This window comes from Acomys russatus, chromosome 13 (genome assembly GCF_903995435.1).
Source record: "Acomys russatus chromosome 13, mAcoRus1.1, whole genome shotgun sequence".
Classification (NCBI taxonomy): domain Eukaryota; kingdom Metazoa; phylum Chordata; class Mammalia; order Rodentia; family Muridae; genus Acomys; species Acomys russatus.
In genome coordinates this window covers 57,155,269-57,176,805 of record NC_067149.1, presented here as the reverse complement: position 1 = coordinate 57,176,805, position 21,537 = coordinate 57,155,269, and the positions used below count along the sequence as shown (strand labels likewise).

The window sequence follows — 21,537 nt, the reverse complement described above, 5'->3', positions numbered from 1 at the left end:
GTTTCCAAGATTATAGATGATAAGTGTTGAAGTGTTTTGTGTTTTAACTGTATGCTGGGACTTGAATCCAGGGCCTTGTCCTCTCTCACTGAGCTACATCCCAACTAAGCATCCATTGTTAGCTTTTTTGATCATCTTTATTTCCTTCCTCTCCCTGCAAAGCAAATGAAATCTATAACTTTTTATGACTTTATCAAACAATTCTTTAAAAATAAGACCTCCAGTATACAGGCTAGATGGTTAAAAATTAATAGCCAGAGAGATGTAGGTACAAAATTTTAAGTTATTTCTCTAATTAACCATTTTAATAGCTAAAAATGAGACATACAAATCATTTATAAGTTTCATCCTTTTCTATAACTCTAGAAGTAAGCCATTCCTGCTAATGTCCTCGTCATCTATGCAGATGCAATTGAACATTGAGTTTTTATCAAATGCAAAGCTCAACTAAATGAAGAAGACGTATCAGTCATTTCCATGGAGCCGAGGGTCTAGCAGTAGCTATGTAACTGAAGGCAGTCAGGTAAAGGCACACTGGAAAGGAATACGTATGACTAAAGAGACAGTGAGCACTGGGAACCCGGAAGTGGGGATCACATCCGTCTGGGAGCAGAGGAATCAAGGAAAGCTACACAGGAGCTGTGGCAGTGAAGTACAGTCCTGGAGGTGTGGGTGGGATTTACAACTACACCAATGAGAGAACTCTGGGCAGTAAAATCAGAGAAGGCAGTAAGAAAATGCAGGGACAAGTGGATGGAAACACTTTACAACTGGCTTGATAACCAGAGTGCTGGTTATTCTCACTCTGATGGAAGTTTCTGGAGATGTGCCAACAGGTTCTCCTCACAGCCGTAATGTGTCCTTCTGTTGGAGATATGTGTAGTGGCCTTACCAGACCTCAGGGTCATGTAGACCAGAGTCCCTCACTGTTTGAGATTTGCTCTTTTCTTTTTTAAGCTCCTACCACTTTCCTGCTCTTCAGTCAGAAGAGTGCCATCAACCGCATGGTGATTGATGAACAACAGAGTCCTGACATCATCCTTCCTATCCACAGCCTTCGGAACGTCCGCGCCATTGACTATGACCCTTTGGATAAGCAGCTCTACTGGATCGACTCTCGACAAAACATGATCCGAAAGGCTCAAGAAGATGGCGGCCAGGTAACTCAGACTTAATCCAGAGTCCATTGCTGACTAGAACCACCCACAGTGCCTCATCTTCCTACAGAAAACATGGAAATCTAGGGCTAGTACCTTTTTTTGTTGTTGTTGTTACTTCTCAAAGTAACTGTACTCTATATACATTATTATTTCATGATGGCCTGGGCTAGGAATTTCATCAGGGAAAAGAGGTGATTTCCACCACCGCTCACATCCGCTCACATCATCTTTTCTTTATCCTGTTGTATGTAGTACTACAAGTTTTGAGATCAAATAGATTTTAGTTCTGATCCCAGCTCCGTCACTCACTAAGAATCTTAGGGACTTTTTTGGTTGAACAGTCTGCAAGGCATAAAGCTCCTATCTATTAAAGGTAGAGATTTATAGGTAATAGTTATATTACTAATTACCTTTTATTTAAAAGACTCATTGAGCAAGAAACATAATCTTAGTAAAGTTAAAAATATCAACAATGTGATTCAATAGTTTTTGGTAACTGGGGCCTGCAGGGTGAGAGTCAGGATATTAGCCTCACCTATGCCTGTGTACCAGTCATGAATTTCAGTATTTTGATTACAATAGCTTAGGATTACAATAGCTATTGATTGTCTTCCTATGTCAAAGACGTTAAATTACATCATTAAATGTGTTAAAATTTAGGGAAATTGGATTACTCAATTTTGCCTTGTCTTACCCTATAGTAAATAGCAAGGAAGGTGGCATATATAGGCATGTCAAGAGATCATTTAATAATGTGGCCATACTTTGTACTACCTAGACCAGTACTAATGGCCAATAACTAAACTCTTAGGTAGAAATAATACAGCCAAAGATATGACAAATAAAAAGGTATAAAAGGTATGTTAACTCTGAATCCTAATAAATGAAATAAAATTTATTTGGTTGGCTTTGGAAGAAAAATTATTATTATGTTAGTAAGTAAATTATTATTATTAATAATTTTGTAGTCAAGCATCTTGGTATAGGCCAGTAGTCCCAACATACAGGAAGCTAAAAAGTGGACACTCACAAGTTATAGACCAGTGTGTGGGGGGGTTTCCATGGATGGAAGGATGTTTCACAGCATTTCTAGTCTTCACCCAGTAGTCGCCACGTCTTTATATCAAAATATTTGTGGACATTCGCAATGCCTGTGGTGCAGTGTCACCCTCAGTTGAGAACCACTGATAGAGATGTATTTCCAGGTTGTGATTGGAGCCACAGTTGTTTGTAGTTATGGGAGAAATCTGTTACGTTGTCCATTCAAGGCATTATCAGATTCCTGGACTATCTGTGTTGCCCTCAGAACCCTCTTTTGCTCCAGGCTGAAGCCACCCTAGGGGATGTTTGAAATGCATGTTAACAAGCAAGTGCATCACTCATAAAAACCCTTTCTTTAAGAAATGTCCTTGAATACTGGGTACTCTTCTGAGGTGTGACCACACAAATTAAGAATTATGGTCATTGCCTTGTGGTTGTCTGGTGTGGAATCTAAATTGTGTGTCTTTTTCCTTTCTTTAGGGTTTTACCGTAGTTGTAAGCTCAGCTCCAAATCAGAACCTCGAAATACAGCCCTATGACCTCAGCATTGATATTTATAGCCGTTACATCTACTGGACCTGTGAAGCTACCAATGTCATTGATGTGACAAGATTAGATGGGCGATCAATTGGAGTAGTCCTAAAAGGCGAGCAAGACAGACCTCGAGCCATTGTGGTAAACCCCGAGAAAGGGTATGTTACAACAGACACAGTTAGAGACCTTGGCTTCTGATGGCCTCTTCACTCCTTTTACCTCTCAATATTCCTTACACCAGCAAACAAGTCCACTCAATGTTTCCATCCACTTGTCCCTGCATTTTCTTACTGCCTTCTCTGATTTTACTGCCCAGAGTTCTCTCATTGGTGTAGTTGTAAATCCCACCCACACCTCCAGGACTGTACTTCACTGCCACAGCTCCTGTGTAGCTTTCCTTGATTCCTCTGCTCCCAGACGGATGTGATCCCCACTTCCGGGTTCCCAGTGCTCACTGTCTCTTTAGTCATACGTATTCCTTTCCAGTGTGCCTTTACCTGACTGCCTTCAGTTACATAGCTACTGCTGGACCCTCGGCTCCATGGAAATGACTGATACGTCTTCTTCATTTAGTTGAGCTTTGCATTTGATAAAAACTCAATGTTCAATTGCATCTGCATAGATGACGAGGACATTAGCAGGAATGGCTTACTTCTAGAGTTATAGAAAAGGATGAAACTTATAAATGATTTATATGTCTCATTTTTAGCTATTAAAATGGTTAATTAGAGAAATAACTTAAAATTTTGTCCCTATGTCTCTCTGGTCATTGAGTTTTAATCTATGAAATTTAACTTTCTGAAAACTTCTTGGTGCCCTTTTTACTATTATTAAAAGTAATATATTCCTTGACCTTAAAAAAAAAAAAAAAAAGACTGGGTTGGACAGGGGGCCCTGGAGAAAGCTTAATCGATGGTGGTTATGAACACAACAGTAGGCTGACTGCTGAGAGTGACTTCTACATAATGCACCTCCAGAAAACTAGAGGAAAGAATGTGAGTGTGTTCAGTGTATTATGTACATCCTTGAGGAGATGTGTATTTATGAGATATATTTAACCTAACTGTGAAATAGATAATACAGATTTTCTCCATTATATACATAACTTTTGTTTGTTTGCATATAGCTGAAAACTTTTTAATAGACTTAAAAGTATTTTACCTCCATTTAACTTGTAACATTTTTGTTTATGTTTCTGGTGACCAAACCCAAGGCTTTGCACATGCTAGGCAAGTGTTCTCTCATTGAGCTATATACTTCCTGCATTTATCTCAAGAATATTCAGTTTATCTGATTCTTCAGTAATTTATTATTTTCTTCTGTTACCTTTAGGTATATGTATTTTACCAATCTTCAGGAAAGATCTCCTAAAATTGAGCGGGCTGCATTGGATGGAACAGAACGAGAGGTCCTCTTTTTCAGTGGCTTAAGTAAACCCATTGCTTTGGCTCTTGACAGCAAGCTGGGCAAGCTCTTCTGGGCTGACTCAGATCTCCGGCGAATTGAAAGCAGTGATCTCTCAGGTACCCAAACTGTCTCTGTGTTTTGATTTGAATTTTAAGATGATTTCACTACTGTGAATTTGTATTTTTCTTGTGTTATTTTTGTACATGATTATAATTTTACCATTAAATATATTATTCATCATCGTGTTGGGGAGATCTTGGATTATTCTGTTTTTTATTTACTCACTAGTTTTATTGATCTAAAAATATGTATGTCTTTCCCATTTCTTCTACTCTACTTTGGCTTTCTTATCCCCTCTGAACTCTAGCCTATGACGGTCTCTCTGCTCATTTTTCTGTATGGAAGTTTGCATGTGTAACTCTTCACAAACACAACTGTACATATGCAGAAATTGTTCTGAAGTGTGTGGGTCCTCGTGTCTCTTGTTCAGTCTTCAGAGCAGTCTTAGTCAAGGGAGAGCCTGGCTGTGCTCCTAACTTGGCTCAAGTTGGTTACCCTTCACTTCGCTGTGGCCCCCTGTTCGTAATCATAGTTACCTCTTCTATCATAATTCTTGATAGCCAGTTTCTGTATGGCCTCAGTAGTGAGCAGAAAATTAAAACTGAAGTATACTGTTTATTTTTGTCAAAGTGGCAAAAGTATATTAAGGTTTATGGTACTAGTACTTGCCAGGATGGAAGAAACAGTGCACTTTACTAAGGGTGGAGATGGAGCTCAGTGGTACAGCACTTACCAACATGTGCTATGCTGAGTCCCATCCCCAGCACAACAAATCCAGAACAGTCTCGTGCCTTTGAGGTAAATAGAAACAGTAGAACCTTTAAGAGGACACTCTGCCAATAATTATCAGAATTTAAAGGGGACACACACAACACAACACCACACACACACACACACACACACACACACACACACACACACGTGTTCATATTAGTCTACAGACTCTGTCAACAGTATATAAAGACTATCTCTCCAGTACCTGGCAATGCTGGAGGTTTTAGCCAGTCCAGGAGTTTAAAATGTATAGCACATTACCAATTTTTTTTATCTTATTTACTGAAAGTGAACAAAATTTCTTACATATTGTTTGATAGTTTGTATTTGCCTATTTCTTGCTGTTCATGGTACCTCCCACCCTGAACGTCTTGCTGAATTGCCCACACTGGCTGCAAACTTGAGGTGTCCCTGCCTACCTCTACCCATCTGCTATTTCCACTTTCAGTTTCTACAATTTTTTTTTTGTGTGGATTCGGAATGTGAATTCACTGTTAACGTTACATTTACAGTAAAGGAGAATTTGCCTGTTTAGGATCAGTCTTGACCTTGTTTAGGGGAGTTTTTGTTTTGTAGTAATCTTGTGCTTTGTTTGCACATTCATAGGAGCCTCCTTGTGCTGATAAGACAGAAACCTACTTAGTCAACACCACTGACTAGGCAACTTGTCTTTTCCACTGTTTTGAGATATAAGTTTTTTTAAAAAACTGTTTTGCCGAATGCGTGTTTGTGGACCACATGTATACCTGGTACCTGTGGAGGCCAAATGAGGCATGCGATCCCCTGGGCTGGAGTTACAGATGGATGTGCTGAAATGTGGGTGCTGGGAATCATATCTCTGCCTTCTGGAAAAGCAGCCAGTGCTCTTAACCACTGAGCCATCTCTCTAGCCCATGAGATCAAACTTTTATCATACGTGTGATTCTTGGCTGAGGATATACCTCCGTGCTGGGGCACTTGCCTAGCACCAGCACGGCCTTGGCTTCAGTCCTCCATACCACACCGTAAGAAATTCCTACACACGTGGGTCTGAGTTACTACTTTTGATGTTGCTTACTTGTACGTGGTCCTCCCTTTTCCTCAGACAATATGTTCTCACTCAGATCCCTGAGAGCATGGATGACACCAAATTCTAGAGGTGCCACAAATTGCTTATATGTGCTGCAGCATTACTATACCATCCAGAAGTTAGTTTGCCCTCATCTGTATCCCTCTTCTTAATGTTGGGCCCAGGATAGTACAGCGTTAATCCATGACTGGCTATATGTGTTCTGAGAGGCCAGAGTGAGGGTGGAATTGTTTTTGATAGATGTCTCAGGTGTTTTAAGCAAGGGGGCTGGGGGTGGGGTAAGCTAAGCGTGGAACTCTGGGTTTACCATCACTGCTTCTTCTAGACAAGCATTGTTTTGATTTGTTTATTGTGCCAGTTTTTTTTTTATAAAATTTATTTTTATTTATTTATTTGTTTTTGTTTTTGTTTTGTTTTGTTTTTTTGGAGACAGGGTTTCTATGTGTAGCCTTGTCTGTCCTGGAGTTGCTTTGTAGACCAGGCTGGCCTTGAACTCAAATCTATCCACCTGCCTCTGCCTCCCAAGTCCTGGGATTACAGGTGTGTGCCCCCACCACCTGGCTTTTTTTTTCATAAATTTTAATTCAGAAATGGATTATGCTAAAACCAAGTTGAAACCTGATGCCCCAAGTTCTTTGCTACATTTCATAACCTGAAAACTCCTCATATATTGGGAATTAACGTCTGGCTTAGTACCATTTCCTGGTACATTGAAGTCTTGTGGTGAAAGAGCTTGTGCTTCCCATACTTTTAGAATCTACCTGGTATTCATGGAATGACTATCAAAAGTAGGATTTGGCCACACACATCATTGCTCTTGAATATTTTCCTTTTCCAAGGTGCCAACAGGATAGTGCTCGAGGACTCTAATATCTTGCAGCCTGTGGGTCTGACCGTGTTTGAAAACTGGCTCTATTGGATTGATAAGCAGCAGCAAATGATTGAAAAAATTGACATGACTGGTCGAGAGGGAAGAACAAAGGTCCAGGCTCGAATTGCTCAGCTGAGTGACATTCACGCAGTAAAGGAGCTGAACCTTCAGGAATATAGTAAGTGAGGTGGACAGTGTCATGGAGCACTGTGTGCTGGAAGAAACAGGACACTCTTTTGTGCCTCTTTGACAACATTTTTCTTCTTTATTATGTTTTTATATTTAGAAAAAACACTTTGTTGAAGTTTCTAATAACTTAAAACAGTGTGATGTTTTAAGGTGAAGTAGTACACTCCTGTAATCTTAGTCCCTGGGGGTGGAGGCAGGATGATTGCGAGGTTTGAAACCAGCTTGGAGTATCTCCAAGACCTGGGATGAAGCTCAGTGGTAAAGTACTTGCTTAGCATCCAAAGACCTTGGTCTTCAGACTCAGTTGATAAATGAATAGTATTGTAACTGGAAAGACTAAGGACCACCTCTGTTGATACATATTCAAATGTTATAAGTAATGCCTCTTTGGGACATCTCCTCCTGTGTAGATAGCTGACAATCTCAGTATCGACAGGGATAGATGTAGCACCTATATTGTAATTGATGGCTACACTGTATATGACATTGATACTGTAATAGTAAAAGTCAGATAGAAAATTCCGAGCAGTGACTTCATAAGTACAAGTTGTGAAATAGACACTGAACAGCGGCCTTAATGGCATGCCTTTCTAGCTTCACCCAGATAAGAGAAAATCCGATCTTTGCAAGTCTCCATGTTACCTTTGCAATTGAACAAGCAAGTAATTTTGTCTGTCTCAGTTCCGTGTGACCATAGTTTTCTCTTCTGCTAATTTTAATCTACAAATTCTTTATTAGAATATACTTTTAAAAAGTAAAATAGTTTTATCTTTTAGGAAAGTAGAATTTCTGAGTAAAAATCTTTAGAAGAGAATTCTCATTTCAAAAATAGAACTACACAAGTACCAGTAATCTCCCTAGCAATTTCTCTAATTCTATAAATCATTTCTTATTTGTTTGGTTTTTTGAAACCAGGTCCTATTGTGTGATCCTGGCTAGCCTGGAACTGGCTGTGCAACCAGTTCTGGCCTTAAGTTTTGGTGAGCCTCTGCTTCCTACACACTGGAACACAGGTGTGCCCCATCACGCCCAGTTAAATATTTTATCCATTATCTTGTTTCGGTTTGTTGTTTGTGTGGTGCTAGGGATTAAAGTCAATGGCAAGCAGTCTCATGCAGAGCAGTTTTTCCCAGCCCTTGTTTACAGTAATTTAAAATGTTACATGCACATGGATATAACATGCTAGATGCTGTACATGCCTGTCATCGCAGTAGTTTTGTAGGCTGAGACAGGAAGACCACTTGAACTTTAGAGTTTAAGACTAGCGTGAACAAAAAAGACTCATCACCCTTCCTCCTTGCAGTGCTCATATATAGGTAGTTTGTTATAGGTTGTATAGGGATAAGAGTCCGAAATTATATACTATATACAAATAAAATCAGAACTTACTTCATATTTGATATTGTTTGTGGTTCGTAAATCATTGAATTTTTGGAGGGGGGTGGTTCAAGACATAGTTTTTCTGTGTAGCCCTGGATGTCCTGGCCTTACTCTGTAGACTGGGCTGGCCTCAAATATCAGCCTGCTTCTCCCTCCGAAGTGCTAGGCTTAAAGGCATGTGCCACCACTGTCTAGCAAATCATTGACTTTGATAATTACACTCTTTTCCAGGACAGCACCCTTGTGCCCAGGATAATGGTGGCTGTTCACATATTTGCCTTGTAAAAGGAGATGGTACTACAAGATGCTCTTGCCCCATGCACTTGGTTCTGCTTCAGGATGAGCTGTCCTGTGGAGGTAAGGGCGTTAAAAATCTTTCTTGTACAAACCAGAAGTCCACATCTTCATCTAGCCATCTAACTATCTATTGCTAGTCAGTGAAGTTGCTATTTCTTCTGGTTTAATTGGTCATTTATGTTCTATTTATTTGTACATCTACCAGGCTTACCTTCTCTCCCTCTATCCCCAGACCTATTCCTACTACCACAGCCTCCAGTGACCACCATTTTAACAAATCTGTTTCTGTGTGTTTGGGTTTTATACATTCCACATACGTGTGTGGTTATGTGATGTTTACCATTTTGTGCCTTCCTATTTCATTTAACACACATTCCTTAGGCTCACTTCTTTGTAGCAGATGATAGTAGTTCCCTATTTAAAAGTCAAATAGGCTGGACAGTGGTGGGGCACGCCTTTAATCCCAGCACTTGGGAGGCAGAGACAGGCAGATCGCTGTGAGTTCTAGGCCAGCCTGGTCTACAGAGTGAGCTCCAGGACAGCTAGAACTGTTACACAGAAACTGTGTCTTGAAAACAAAACAAAACAAAACCACCAACAACAAAGTCAAATAGTATTTCATTACATACATATTACGAGTCATATCTCCTAATAATACAGTAACATTCCCTTCCCCGAGGGAACAGTAAGGTAAATTCACTCACTCTGGTCTTCACCCACTCAATTCTGGATTCTGCTACTGTGTCATTGTGTGCAGTATATCCAGTGAAAAGAATATTCTTTCTTCAAATCCATTAGGATTCTCCTGTTCTTTTAAAAAAGAGAAAAAATAAAACCCAACAATGAAAGAAAGAAAAAACAAAACCCCGTGGTTGTAGATCTGCATGGGTCTAGGGTGCACACTCACATGGAAGTTCCCAGGCATAAGTGCAGGTGCGTGTGGGGAGTCAGAGGACAACGGCAGGTGTTTGTTCTAATCTTCCACCTTGCGACAGTGTTCATCATGGCATTCCAGGCTGGCGGGCTGGTCCTTCTGGGGATTCTTGGCTTTCTGTTTGCCACAGGAGGGCTAGAATTACAGGTGCACATTACCATGCCCAGCCTGTGTGGGTCCTCACACTTACACATACTGTGTCATCTCCCCAGTGTATAGTAATGTAGTGCGAACTTTGTTATCACTGGTGAGGCATAACAGATTGGATTATTCTTTTGTTAAATAATAATGTGGCAATAGTAAACACCATAATATTGTTTATACTCTTAATTAAGAAGTCCTTTTCATGGAGATAATTCAGTTAATTTTAATTGAAGGAAAACAATGTGGCCATGCTGTTAACTATAAAGATAGCAATTTGTTTATTATTTGAAAATTTGTTAAATATAGCAACTGACTTTAAATAGTTTATTTATATTTTAGTACCAGTACCAGAGATAGAACCTAATAATGTTGTGGATATTAGTAATGTGTGCCACCAACAGCTTTATCTCCAGTCCAAGTTATATACTTAATAAATAATATGATTATCAAGCTGACATAAAATGTATTTGGCTTAAGCAGAAAAAGGTGCTATTTTTTATTTATTTGTTTTTATGTTTCTTTGTAGTGAAGACTCACCACAGGCTCTTCATTTGGATCTTACATGCTAAGCGTGTTAAGGCCTGTGTCACCAGATTGTGGGACTGTTAGGTGTTAAAGTCCTTTGGGGTTTTGGGGCCTCACTACGTTGTCCAGGCTAGAGTCTCCTGTGGAACTCAAGTAATTCTCCTGGCTCTCCTCTTGCAGCCCCTTTAGTGGGCGTGACAATGCAGTGTCTGCCTCTGTACTTGGCAAAAAAAAAAAAAAAAATCTTAATACAGTGATGTTTTCTTGCCAGGAGAATAGCTGAGCAGTACATCACTTGCCAGCACGTGAGTGAGGCCTTGGGTTCCATTCTGAGCATTGCAATTTAATACTGGAAAGTGTTTTCTTCTGTGATGACAGCTATGTAAACACACATATTTCTCTAAATCGAGATTTAAAGAAAATGCATATTCAGAATATAAAAAGTAGTAGTAAAATGGTATTGCAAGTAAATTTTATCTTTCTGACTTTTTAAAGATACATGTGGCAACATATTCTGCTTAGATTACAGGATCTTGAAATTCAAGGTAGTGCATACAATTAAAGAACATGGAAGCACTTCAGGTGTACATTTGCCTGTAGTCCTAAATCTCAGAAGTTTGTTTCACCAGATGATCTAGACATACACACACAAAAATAACATGACATGATTAGGGATGTTACTTGAAGCGAAGGCAGAGCTACTCTGTGTGGCTGGAAAACCAGACTGTCTTCTTGTGGGAGAGGATGGCTGTTGTTGGGTACTAGAGTGCTCCTCTTCAAAGACACAATGTGCACAGAAAACTTAAGCCCTAGAACTTGAAATAAAGAGAAAGGATTGGGGGTGAGGGGCGAGCATTGCTACAATTGGAGGTATATGCTTGTAATCCCTACAGAGAAGCTTGGGCTGGCAGATTTGCAAGTCTGAGACCAGCTTGGACATCTTAGGGTGACTTTATCTAAAAAGAGAAAAATGATTATAACAAGTACAACAAAATCAAGCCTTGTACCATAATGTAAACATATTTAATGCTGTTGAACTACATACCCTTAAATGGTTAAATTGGTTTAAAAAAAAAACCATTTTTTAACATATATTTTATCACAATTGAAAGAAATTGTGTTTCTGTATAGAACACTATACCTGCTTTAAAAAAGCAAGTCCTGAAGAAGTTTCTCACTTTGTTAATAACAGATAAAACTGAGCCAGGATCCCATTTTTCAGTTAGAAGATGTCTTTTTAAAGGAGATAGCTCTTTTGTTTATAAAGTGAATTTTTAAAATTTGTATATAAAATAAATAGCAAGTTTTAGAAAATGGATACAACTGTGTCAACGGTCACCCAACTTAAGATGTAGAATGTTACTCTTAAGAAAATACTCTTAAAGGTAGTGTGCTTGGGAGATGGAGACAGTTCAAGGTCAGCCTGGGCAACCAGACCCTTTCTCCAAAAAAAAAAAAAACCAAAAAAACCCCCCAAAAAAAACAACAACAAAAAAAAAAAACCAGGAAGCTGGGAAAGAAAAGCCAGAGCAGTCACAAAAACAGATGTTGCGCTGTACAGGGGTGCATGCCGTGCTCCCAGCACTGGGCCACAGAGTGAATTAGAATCTGGCCGGGGCTACTTAGTGTGACTTGTCTGAGCCTTCCACTGCAAAAGAGAGAAGGAAAAGGAAAGGGGAAGAAAATGGGGAAGGAGAAGTTCTTGTGTTCTTACCAGCTGATTCTCTGGCAGAAGCGCCTACTGGTTACACTCCCCACACAGTTAGTTTCTTGCACATTATCAGTGGGGATCGTGACATGCAATCTTTTGGCGTTTGGATTCTCTTATATAATTCTCTTATGTAATGTAGTTTTGAGACCCAGTAGTGTATCAAAGGTATCAGCACATTTTTATTACTGAGTCACAGTTAATTATGTAACACTACGGTTATTGTGCTGCAAGGAACTGTTGGTTTTTAATTTTTAATGAAACCTCTGTGCATGTTATATACAGTGTTTGTAACTTACATTGATTCCACAATATAAATAAGTGTAGAATATAAACTTGTCTGCCCAGCGTTAGAAACATGATTGCATTTGAGTTCGCGTTACCTGTCATCTTGTGTTGTCTGTCTTCCCAATTTGCTCTCTAGTTTTATCTGACTTAACAAGAGTTTGGTTGATGCCCACTCTAGCGAGTTCTTTTTCGTTCTGCTTCTGTGTGCTCATGCCATTACAAAATGTGTTTCTCTGCTTGTGCAGTGTCTTCTTACTTATTTGTAAGTGCACTTGGGGTCCCTGTGCTCCGAGGGACCTTTAACGGCTGCTTTGGAACCCTTTCTTGAGATTGCAGTCCTTGTTGCCAGTTGCACATTCCGCTGTGGACTGTGCCATCAGTTATTTTATTCTTAACCACCTATGCCTATGTTAACCAAATTCCTTTTTTTAAAGAACATAGGTCATGTTTCATGCTTTTAAATTCTCCACATAACCTAGTATAATTTTAAAAAATATAATAAACTCTAAGAAAGCAATCCTTCAGATTTACCATATAAATTGCTCAGTTATAATCTGCACTCGTCTATTTTAAAGATAGAGCATTTCTGATCAGCATATGATAAACTCGTGTGTCCCTTTGAGAATTTACTAGCACGTGTTTTAATTAAAGTATGATCTATTAAGTATAGTGTGATACACATATTAAATAATAATAATAAATTACAGGATTACAAACCTGCCATCCCAGCATTCCGAGGCAGGCTTTTCTCTAACTCAGAACCAGCCTGGTCTGTTTGACAAGACTTCGCTCACACAACAAACACAGGGTGATACAGTAATGGAGGCTTTAAGGCAGTCTCTAGTTCTCTCTCGTCCTCTTTAGGATCACCATTCCTCGTGTGTCTGAGCATCACTTAGCCTCTCTGACTCATGTTTGTCATCTGTGAAGCAAGGAAGCCATGATAACAGTAACAACCCTAAACACTGACCACGTTCAGAAATGAGTTATGTCAAGAAAAACTTCACTATGAAGAGTTTTTATATTTTTACATCTTTGTAAATTTGTGTGTTTTTGTAAATTCTTTTAATGTTCTGCTGGATTTTCATGATTTCTCCATTGTTCTTCTATAATACATAGTTTTGGTTAGAGTGTATGAAGAAAACTTGGCCTCACATAGATATGTAGTTAGAAAATGGACTGTAATGGCAGCTTTTCCAGGAGTTCGCGTCCCCACGGTGGATGTGCACTTTTGTAACCCTAGGAGTCAGAAGAAGCGTACCCTGCCACTGATTGGCAGTCTGGCTGGCTTCTGTAATAAGTGCTGTCTCAGAGAGCAGAGTGAAATGACCATTGGTCTGCCTGTACAGATGTGTACATGAGCAGGCACCAATAATAATGATAGCCTTTCCAAATAAAACGGTTATTCGTCTTGGATCATATACTAAATCTTTAGAAGTAATAGTTAATTTTTTAAAATGTTTTTCCCATTAATTAATTTACTTACTTTACAAGTAGTAGTCTCTTATAGGTTTGGTTGTAACATTAACTTACCTTTCTTTATTATATTAAAATATTTGTGTTGCGCTAGGGATATAGCTCAGTGATAGATGCTCACCTGGTATATGCAAAATCCTTGTGTTCTGTTCCTAGTACTACCAAAGATGTGTGTATACACATGCACACGCGCACACACTTGTCACTAATGTTGCTGCATATGATGACATGCACCTGTAGTACCAGATTAAGTTACTTGGATGGTTGTGAATTTGAGCCCAGGAGTTCAGCAGGAACACATGATGAGACCTTGACTCTTGAAGGAAGGAAGGAAGGAGTGGGGTTTGGATGCACACATGAGGGCAAGGTGCTCTGTGATGGCTCAGTAGAGAAGAACATTTGCTGCACAAGCATGAGGATTCTAGTCACAGGGCCAAGCACCCACGTAAGAATCAATAGAAGTCTCGCATGGCTGTGTGTACTTGTGACCCTAGGGCTGGGAGCAGTTAGGAGCAGCACTGGGGCTTGCTGGCCACCAGTGTAGCTCCCAGTTTAGTGTCTTAAGGGGAGAGCAGTAGAGCAGGACAGCCATCAACCTCCTGTACCCGTACACATGTGTACATATGCCACATACAAGAAGGAGGGGGAAGGGAAGTAAAGGAAAGAAGGAGAGAAAAGAAAAGAATTACTGTGAGTTTGAGGCAAGCTGGGGCTACAGAATGAAATCTTGCCCCAGCCCCTACCCTACCTCTTCTCCTGATACTGATTTTTGTTGTTTTTATTGTTTGAGACACCATCTCTCATTTACCCCATCTGACTCTCTAACTTGAGATCTTCAGTCTCCCAGTTGCTAGAAACGTTCATGGCCAGCACCACGCCCAGCAGTACCCATTGTTTGTTTTCTGTAGATTGTATACGGCATATAGTTTCAGAACGTAGTCTTCTGGAAGTATTAGAATTTCATTCAGAATTCTAGAGAGAGATGGTTCCGGGTACTTGCTGCTCCTGCAGAGAAGCCAGGTTTGGTTTCTAGCACCCACATGGCAGCCCACAACCATCTGTAACTTCAGTTCCTGGGGAGCTAATGCTTTCTTCTGGCTTTCTTGTGCACCAGGCATGTATATTGTGTACATATATGCATATAGGTACCCACTCATATGTAGGAAGTAAAAGTATATATTAAAAATGGAATTTTTAGATCTTCAGATTGTGACTGGTTTCAGTGTGCAATGTCAAAAGTTCATGTCTAGTAATGTTGACAGTGTCTTGTGGGAAGAATGAGGGTGCTGCTCATCTGTCAGATTTGCAGAATTGAGCAGATTCATTTCTAGAATTTGAATTTCTGAGCCCAAGTTCCAGTTTTATAATTAGCTATCAAATCAGCCTTTTCTTTATTTATTTATTTTTGTTAAGTAATAGGCTTATTCAGGTTTTTGGTTTAATTCCTGAATACCTGAGTATAAGTAACTATAATTTGCCTGTAGGTCATTTTTTAAGATTAAAATAATACTCCATTTTGATTTAGTTTGCAATGTAAATAGGTGCTTGCCTATTTAGATGTGCCTTGTAAGCGTAATATATACCTCATCACCATCAAATAAAATGAAGAGCTCAAGACTTGTTTTTTTTTTAAACAATTAACATTTTTCTTACTGATTTAATCATGATTTTTTTTGTTTTTGTTTTTGTTTTTCTTCTTCTTTAAAGACAGGATCTCATGTAGCCCAGGCTGTTCTCAAACCTGATATGTGGCCAAGGGTGATTTTTAACTCCTAATTCCTTCCTTGAGATTACAGGGATATGCTATTGACCAGTTTCCACCATAAGCATTCCTAGGTGAACCTGGCCTGTTGTGTTCTTTAAAGCTGTGATTCATGGTTGTGTGGCACACAGGGACTCTGACTACTGTCGTCAACTACATTGAGTCTACTAAGGTGCCTGTGGCTTTACCCATGAGTTGTTCTTCTGTGGGATCTGTGCAGACGTGAAAATGCAAATGCCGCTTTAGAATTATTGTAAAAAACACTTCTCTTTACTGCTCTAACTAGTGGTAGGGCCTGAGAGGATAAAGGATAAGGGAGGCTGACTAATGTCCCATGCAGTAGCCAACTTTATTGAGAGCATCAGACAGTTTATACTCTGCCAGTTAAGAGGAGTCACATGGATAAAGTGTACAGGCACATGGACCAGGCTGTGCAAGGTGAGCAAGCTGCACGTGGCAGAAACATGCTTTCCCATAGAGGCATACAAAGAAATAACAACAGCTGATTGTAGTGAATAAAATATACTCACTTTTATTCACTATACCTGGAAGGGGCACGAAAACACATTTCAAGAACTATTGTGTGATTTTGAAGAAACTGAGGTCACAAGATTCTTGTGTTATTTTCTTGGAGTTTTCTCAGAAGCACTCAGAATTCTCCTCCCAGGGCTCCATTTTGGGCTATGTTCTAACACTCACATAGTGGACCCAGTGAAAAGAAGTAGGGATCCTGAGGGGCTTGTGAGCAGTGTTTTAAGAACCTCGGGGCTAGGAAAAATGTTCACTCTAAGGTAACTCTAAAATACTTGGAAGTTGGCAGTCATAGTGACTATTGTTCTTATCTCTGTATGACCGCTGTCATTTTTGTCACTTTCTCCCCTTGATCATGTGAAGAACCTCCAACATGTTCTCCTCAGCAGTTCACTTGTTTCACCGGGGACATTGACTGTATCCCTGTGGCCTGGCGGTGTGATGGGTTTACTGAATGTGAAGACCACAGCGATGAGCTCAATTGTCCTGTATGCTCAGAATCTCAGTTCCAGTGTGCCAGTGGGCAGTGCATTGATGGTGCCCTTCGATGCAATGGCGATGCGAACTGTCAGGATAAATCAGATGAGAAAAACTGTGAAGGTATCAAAAGTTCTTCATTGCATCGCATTATTTAATGCAGTGGGTTTGTTTTGTTTCTTATTTGGGGAAAAGGCTCCATAGATTTGGGTTTTATATTTGACTATGTCATGAACATTATGCATGTTGCTAATTACTTGAACCATTTTATATGTGTACTGTCTCTGCAAATTAGTATGTTCCTTTTGCTACCTTTATTGAAACGCCCTGGTGGCATTTCAGCTTTTGTGGCTGTGATGAAACACCCTGACCAAGGCAACTTAGTGAAGAAAGAGTGTAAGGTTAAGGTTCCAGAGGGAGAGTCTGTAAAGGCAGGGAGGGAATCCGAGAGCTCACATCTACCTCAAGATACTAAGCAGAGGGAGTGAACTGCAAGTGGGGTGAGACTGCAAACCCTGGAAGTCCTTCCGCCAGCAAAACTGCAACTCTCCGTAATCTCCCAAAACAGCTCTACCAAATGGGGCCCGAGTGTTTAAATGTGTGAGTTGTAGTGAAACATTGCTCATTCAAACCAGCACAGTGGGCAGGTTATTTAACTCACAGTTCTGAAGTGTCTGGGGCATGGTCTGCTGTAGTTAGGCTCCAGTGAAGGAAAACCTCATGACAGACAGCAGCGTGTAATGGTGGGAACATTTAGGAAGGTAAGGGCATATCTCAATAGGAAGCCAGAGCGAGAGGAGGGGCAGCCTTGGCCTTCCTTTTAAAATGTGTGGGTGTTTTACCTGCATGTTTATCTGTGTACCTGTGTGCATGGTTCCTGGAACTCTCTCCAGCCCAGGGTTGCTTTTTTTAAAAAATTTAATTTATTCACTTTACATCCTAATTGTAGCTCCCTCCCTTGTCTCCTCCCAGCCTCACCCTTTCCTCCGCCTTCCCCTCCCCCTCCCCAGTCCTCTGAAAAGGAAGCCTCCCCTTTTCTCGGAGTTGCTCTTTTATAGCAGTCGTATTTTTTTCACACGGTACATTGAGAGTGCCCTGACAAAGTCTAAGGATGAGGTCCAGTTAGCTCCTCCCACTAGGCTCCTTCTATTTCCACTGTATCCCATATTACACTAAGGACCAGGACTCCATCACATGAAATTTTCGGGGAACAAATATACTCAGACCATCGAAACCATACCAATAAACTCTGAAGATTGAGAAGTAGCACCAAAAATTAAAATTTAAGAACAAAGCAGAGTTTCTCTTTTTCACCTTAGAGATTGGTATTGACCTTGTGTCTGAGCGTGATGTGTTTTAGATTGTACTTTGAAAGCATTAGACTCTTTATAGGATTTGTTTTTGCATGATGATAAAAATAAAACTGTGCCTTTTTTCTAGTGCTTTGTTTAATTGATCAGTTCCGCTGTGCCAATGGTCAGTGTGTTGGAAAGCACAAGAAATGCGACCACAATGTGGACTGCAGTGACAAATCTGATGAACTGGACTGTTGTAAGTAGGAAGGAAGCCATGTAAATTGTTCTCGAAGGAGAGTTGGAAAAATATCTTTCCCTTTTTGTATTTTACTTATAATCTTGGTTTCCTTATGTGGAACAAACATATACTAGATATTTGTGCCAGAAACATCTTCTGCTTTTAATAATTGCTTAAGGACAATAGTTTCCTTGTGCTCAGAGATAGTAACACAGCAGGAGAAAATAAGCATGACCTTGCCACAGCCAAAATCACAGAATTCTCAGGTAATTTAGATACATGGAAATTAACTCTTGACATGAGCTTCATTCTGAACATTAGTCTGCGTTTTAACTGTTTTCTTGAAGTGTTTCTACCAGTTTCTCAGGGTCTAGAATTTAAATGCTTTCTTCTTCCTCTCCGGCCATCTCTCCCTCATTTCCTCTATGCCTGCTTGTCTATCGCTCTTCTTCCTTCCTTCCCTCCGAGCTAGCCTCTCATCCACTCCTCAGGCTAGCCTTGAACTCATCAGTGCAGGAGCGGCCTCGAACCATCTGATCTTTTTCTGTCAGCTCCCTGGGTGCTTGAATTACTGGCATATCCCACAAGTCCTGGCTTTCAGAGCTTTTACAAATGCAGCCTGAAAATGTTTAGGCCACTGTATACCCAGAGACTTAGTGACCATCGACTGGACAGCCTGTGGTTTTCAGGGTTTATAACGCTTGGCCAATGCTATAACATAGAGAGTATCCCAACTCAGGAAGCATTATTCTAAGTAGAATTTCGCATACATAGGTTTACCATCACAAAACTCTGATAGGGATTTTTTAAAGTTTTGAGTGTTCAGAATCTTTTCATTCCTTCAGCAAGCACTTACTCCCCTGTGTTATGTGTCAAGGATGGCTGTGCACCAGAGCTCGCACACCCCTCTGCAGTTTAGACAGAGATAAGAATAGAGATCTCAGGATTACAGACTAGGGCTTGAACCACAGATCATTCTTTCACCAGAAAAATATTTATTCGTGTTAAACATTAGTTTACTCACCTTTAAAACGATTCTGATATTTAGCGTGATTGTAAGAAGAATGAACTGCTTGAGAGTATGAGTCACTTAGCCTAGGGAAGGTGTTACCTGATTCATGGTAGCTAGTGTTGGTAATGAGATGTGAGCATCTCAAGTGCTGGAGCAGCCACATGAGCGGTAGCCCAGAAGGGGAGTCAACCAACTTGTTACGAGTGAAGATGGAGCAGACCAAGGAAGCTGCCTGGGAAAATGATACTTAATATCAGATGTCAACTAATGAAAGTGCATTCTACAGATTGGTAGAGATCCTGCACTATGTGCAGAGCCAGAAAGGTATTCTGGACCTGCTGTCTGTAAGTGGGACTGCCACATTAGCTGTGTCTTTAGGGTGGCACCAAGAGAGATCACAGGGGACTTCTAAAAATCAGAGGTGATACTCCATTCACAGTGCAAAATCACTGACATTTTAAAGACAAGGCTAAGGTAGGAACATGAAAGCAAAAGCTATGAAGCATGTTGGGGGTGATGGGCTTGTGTGCGGGGACATCTGTTAGGCTGTTTGTTTTCTTGGGACCATATCAAGAGAAGTGTAAAGATGAGATGCATGTGGAGAGAAACAGGTGTCACACGGCAGCACACACAGCAGCATTTACGTACGTGAGGTAGACTACATCTTGATGTTTTCTGTTTCCTTTGTTTAAAATGCTGGTCACAGCCCACTAAGTTGTTCTACCATCTGCTAAGGACTTTTAGTCGGTAATTGAAAAGCTCAGAAGGCTTTTGTGCTTCTGACAAAAGATGTTCTAAATCAAGGGGGACAGAATGGTTGGGAAAGTAAGGTGAGGTTTCACTTATTTCAGAGACAGAAGGATTAGTTAGATATAATTGGCAATTTTAAGTTGACCCAGAGTGACTGGAGTAATTAACCAGGATATGCAGTAGGAACTAAGCATGGAGGTACTGTACCATATCCTGGTGTGAGTGTAAAGTTCAGTTAATGTGGTGGGTTTTGCTATCTTTCTTTTAAACTTAAATGGTTTTCACAAGCATGCACTTTAAAGCTTGCCACAGCCATGCCAGTCTTTATGGTTCTTAACTGATGTGCCCCATTTATTATCTGTTATACCTCTGGATCTGGGAGAGGTGGTGATAATGCTGACTTCAGTTTGGGATATGTTAAAATAAAGATGACTATGGGCTTTCCCATTACTACTATTAGGAAGTTGATTGATGGGATCGTGGCTCAGGAAGGTGTTTGGTACTCTTTAGATTATTAATGGTAATTAAAGCTATAGTAATGGATGAGATCTCCAGAGAGTAGCGGTGGCGACAGACAGAAATGACTCAGGGAAGCATGCTCAATTAATTGACAGCAGGAATAATCAGAACTAGTAAATAGAATGGGGCATGGTTGTATACACTTGTGACCCCAGCCCTGGGGTGGTAGGGAAGATCAGCACTTCAGCTCCAGCTACATAGCAGGATTGAAGCCAGCCTGTGCTAGGTGAGACTTTGTTTCAACAAACAAGCAAACAAATAGTAAAACTAGGAGAATGGTATCTTCCACAGTAAGCAGATACTGCTTAAAAGAAAACAGGAGCCTGCTCCATGGGACATGTAGAAAAGTGTATAAGTTAGAGTCTCTTGAATATGGCAAATAGCAGAGCCCTGGCCTTTGCCAGCAACATTTCCCTGCAGTGCTGAGGGAGCAAGCCTGACACCAGCAGTGTGACCCAGAGACCAGTAGTTTGGGGCAGGAACATCAAGAGAGGAATATTCATTCTTGAATCTTGACATTGGGAAGGAATACCAAGACACTAGAACAGAATACAAAAGTGATGGTAGCTGACAAGAACTAAGGTAGTGTATGCCACAGATTCCACAGACTGAATTTGGAACTCAGGGCGCCAAGGCAACGTGGTGCTGCTGCTGTCAATCATTTTTCTATTAGAGATGAGTTGGGTGGGAGAGTTGAATATTCAAGAAGCAGGAGGTGTTTCAAGAGTCTTCATTATACGATTATTCCATAGGTTAACTAGTCAGAATGGTAATTTTTTTCCTTCTGAATAGCATAGTGAGTGCTAAACTTGATAATCCACTTGTTCCTGTTCTTCCCTCTCATGCCTTCTGCTTCTTAAAGACTCAGGTAGCCAGAGATCCAGGAAAGTGCGGGTCCCAGACAGGACCATCCTGCAGTGCTCTGGTCTTCCTCTGTGAGTCCTGTAGTAATTAAAGACCTGTGTGTATTCTTGCTCTCAGGCAGCCAGGGCCTGAGGACAGTACAGATTTCCTTCACTAAACTAAGTAGTACTATTCAAATCTAAACTCTTAATTCCAGCCTGTTTTTGGCTTCTTCACCATTCCAGTAAAAACA

General features: G+C 40.3%; 1 protein-coding gene across 1 annotated transcript in view; it reads left to right on the top strand.

Moving 5' to 3' along the window:
• The window catches only part of Lrp6 (LDL receptor related protein 6), a 121,065-nt gene that overhangs the window by 92,536 nt on the left and 6,992 nt on the right, over positions 1–21,537 (top strand). The window contains exons 13-19 of the mRNA XM_051155465.1: positions 958–1,160; positions 2,682–2,893; positions 4,068–4,258; positions 6,885–7,094; positions 8,717–8,842; positions 16,514–16,750; positions 18,068–18,178. Coding sequence (XP_051011422.1) covers positions 958–1,160; positions 2,682–2,893; positions 4,068–4,258; positions 6,885–7,094; positions 8,717–8,842; positions 16,514–16,750; positions 18,068–18,178 — 1,290 coding nt within the window. The remainder of the gene's footprint in view (positions 1–957; positions 1,161–2,681; positions 2,894–4,067; positions 4,259–6,884; positions 7,095–8,716; positions 8,843–16,513; positions 16,751–18,067; positions 18,179–21,537) is intronic.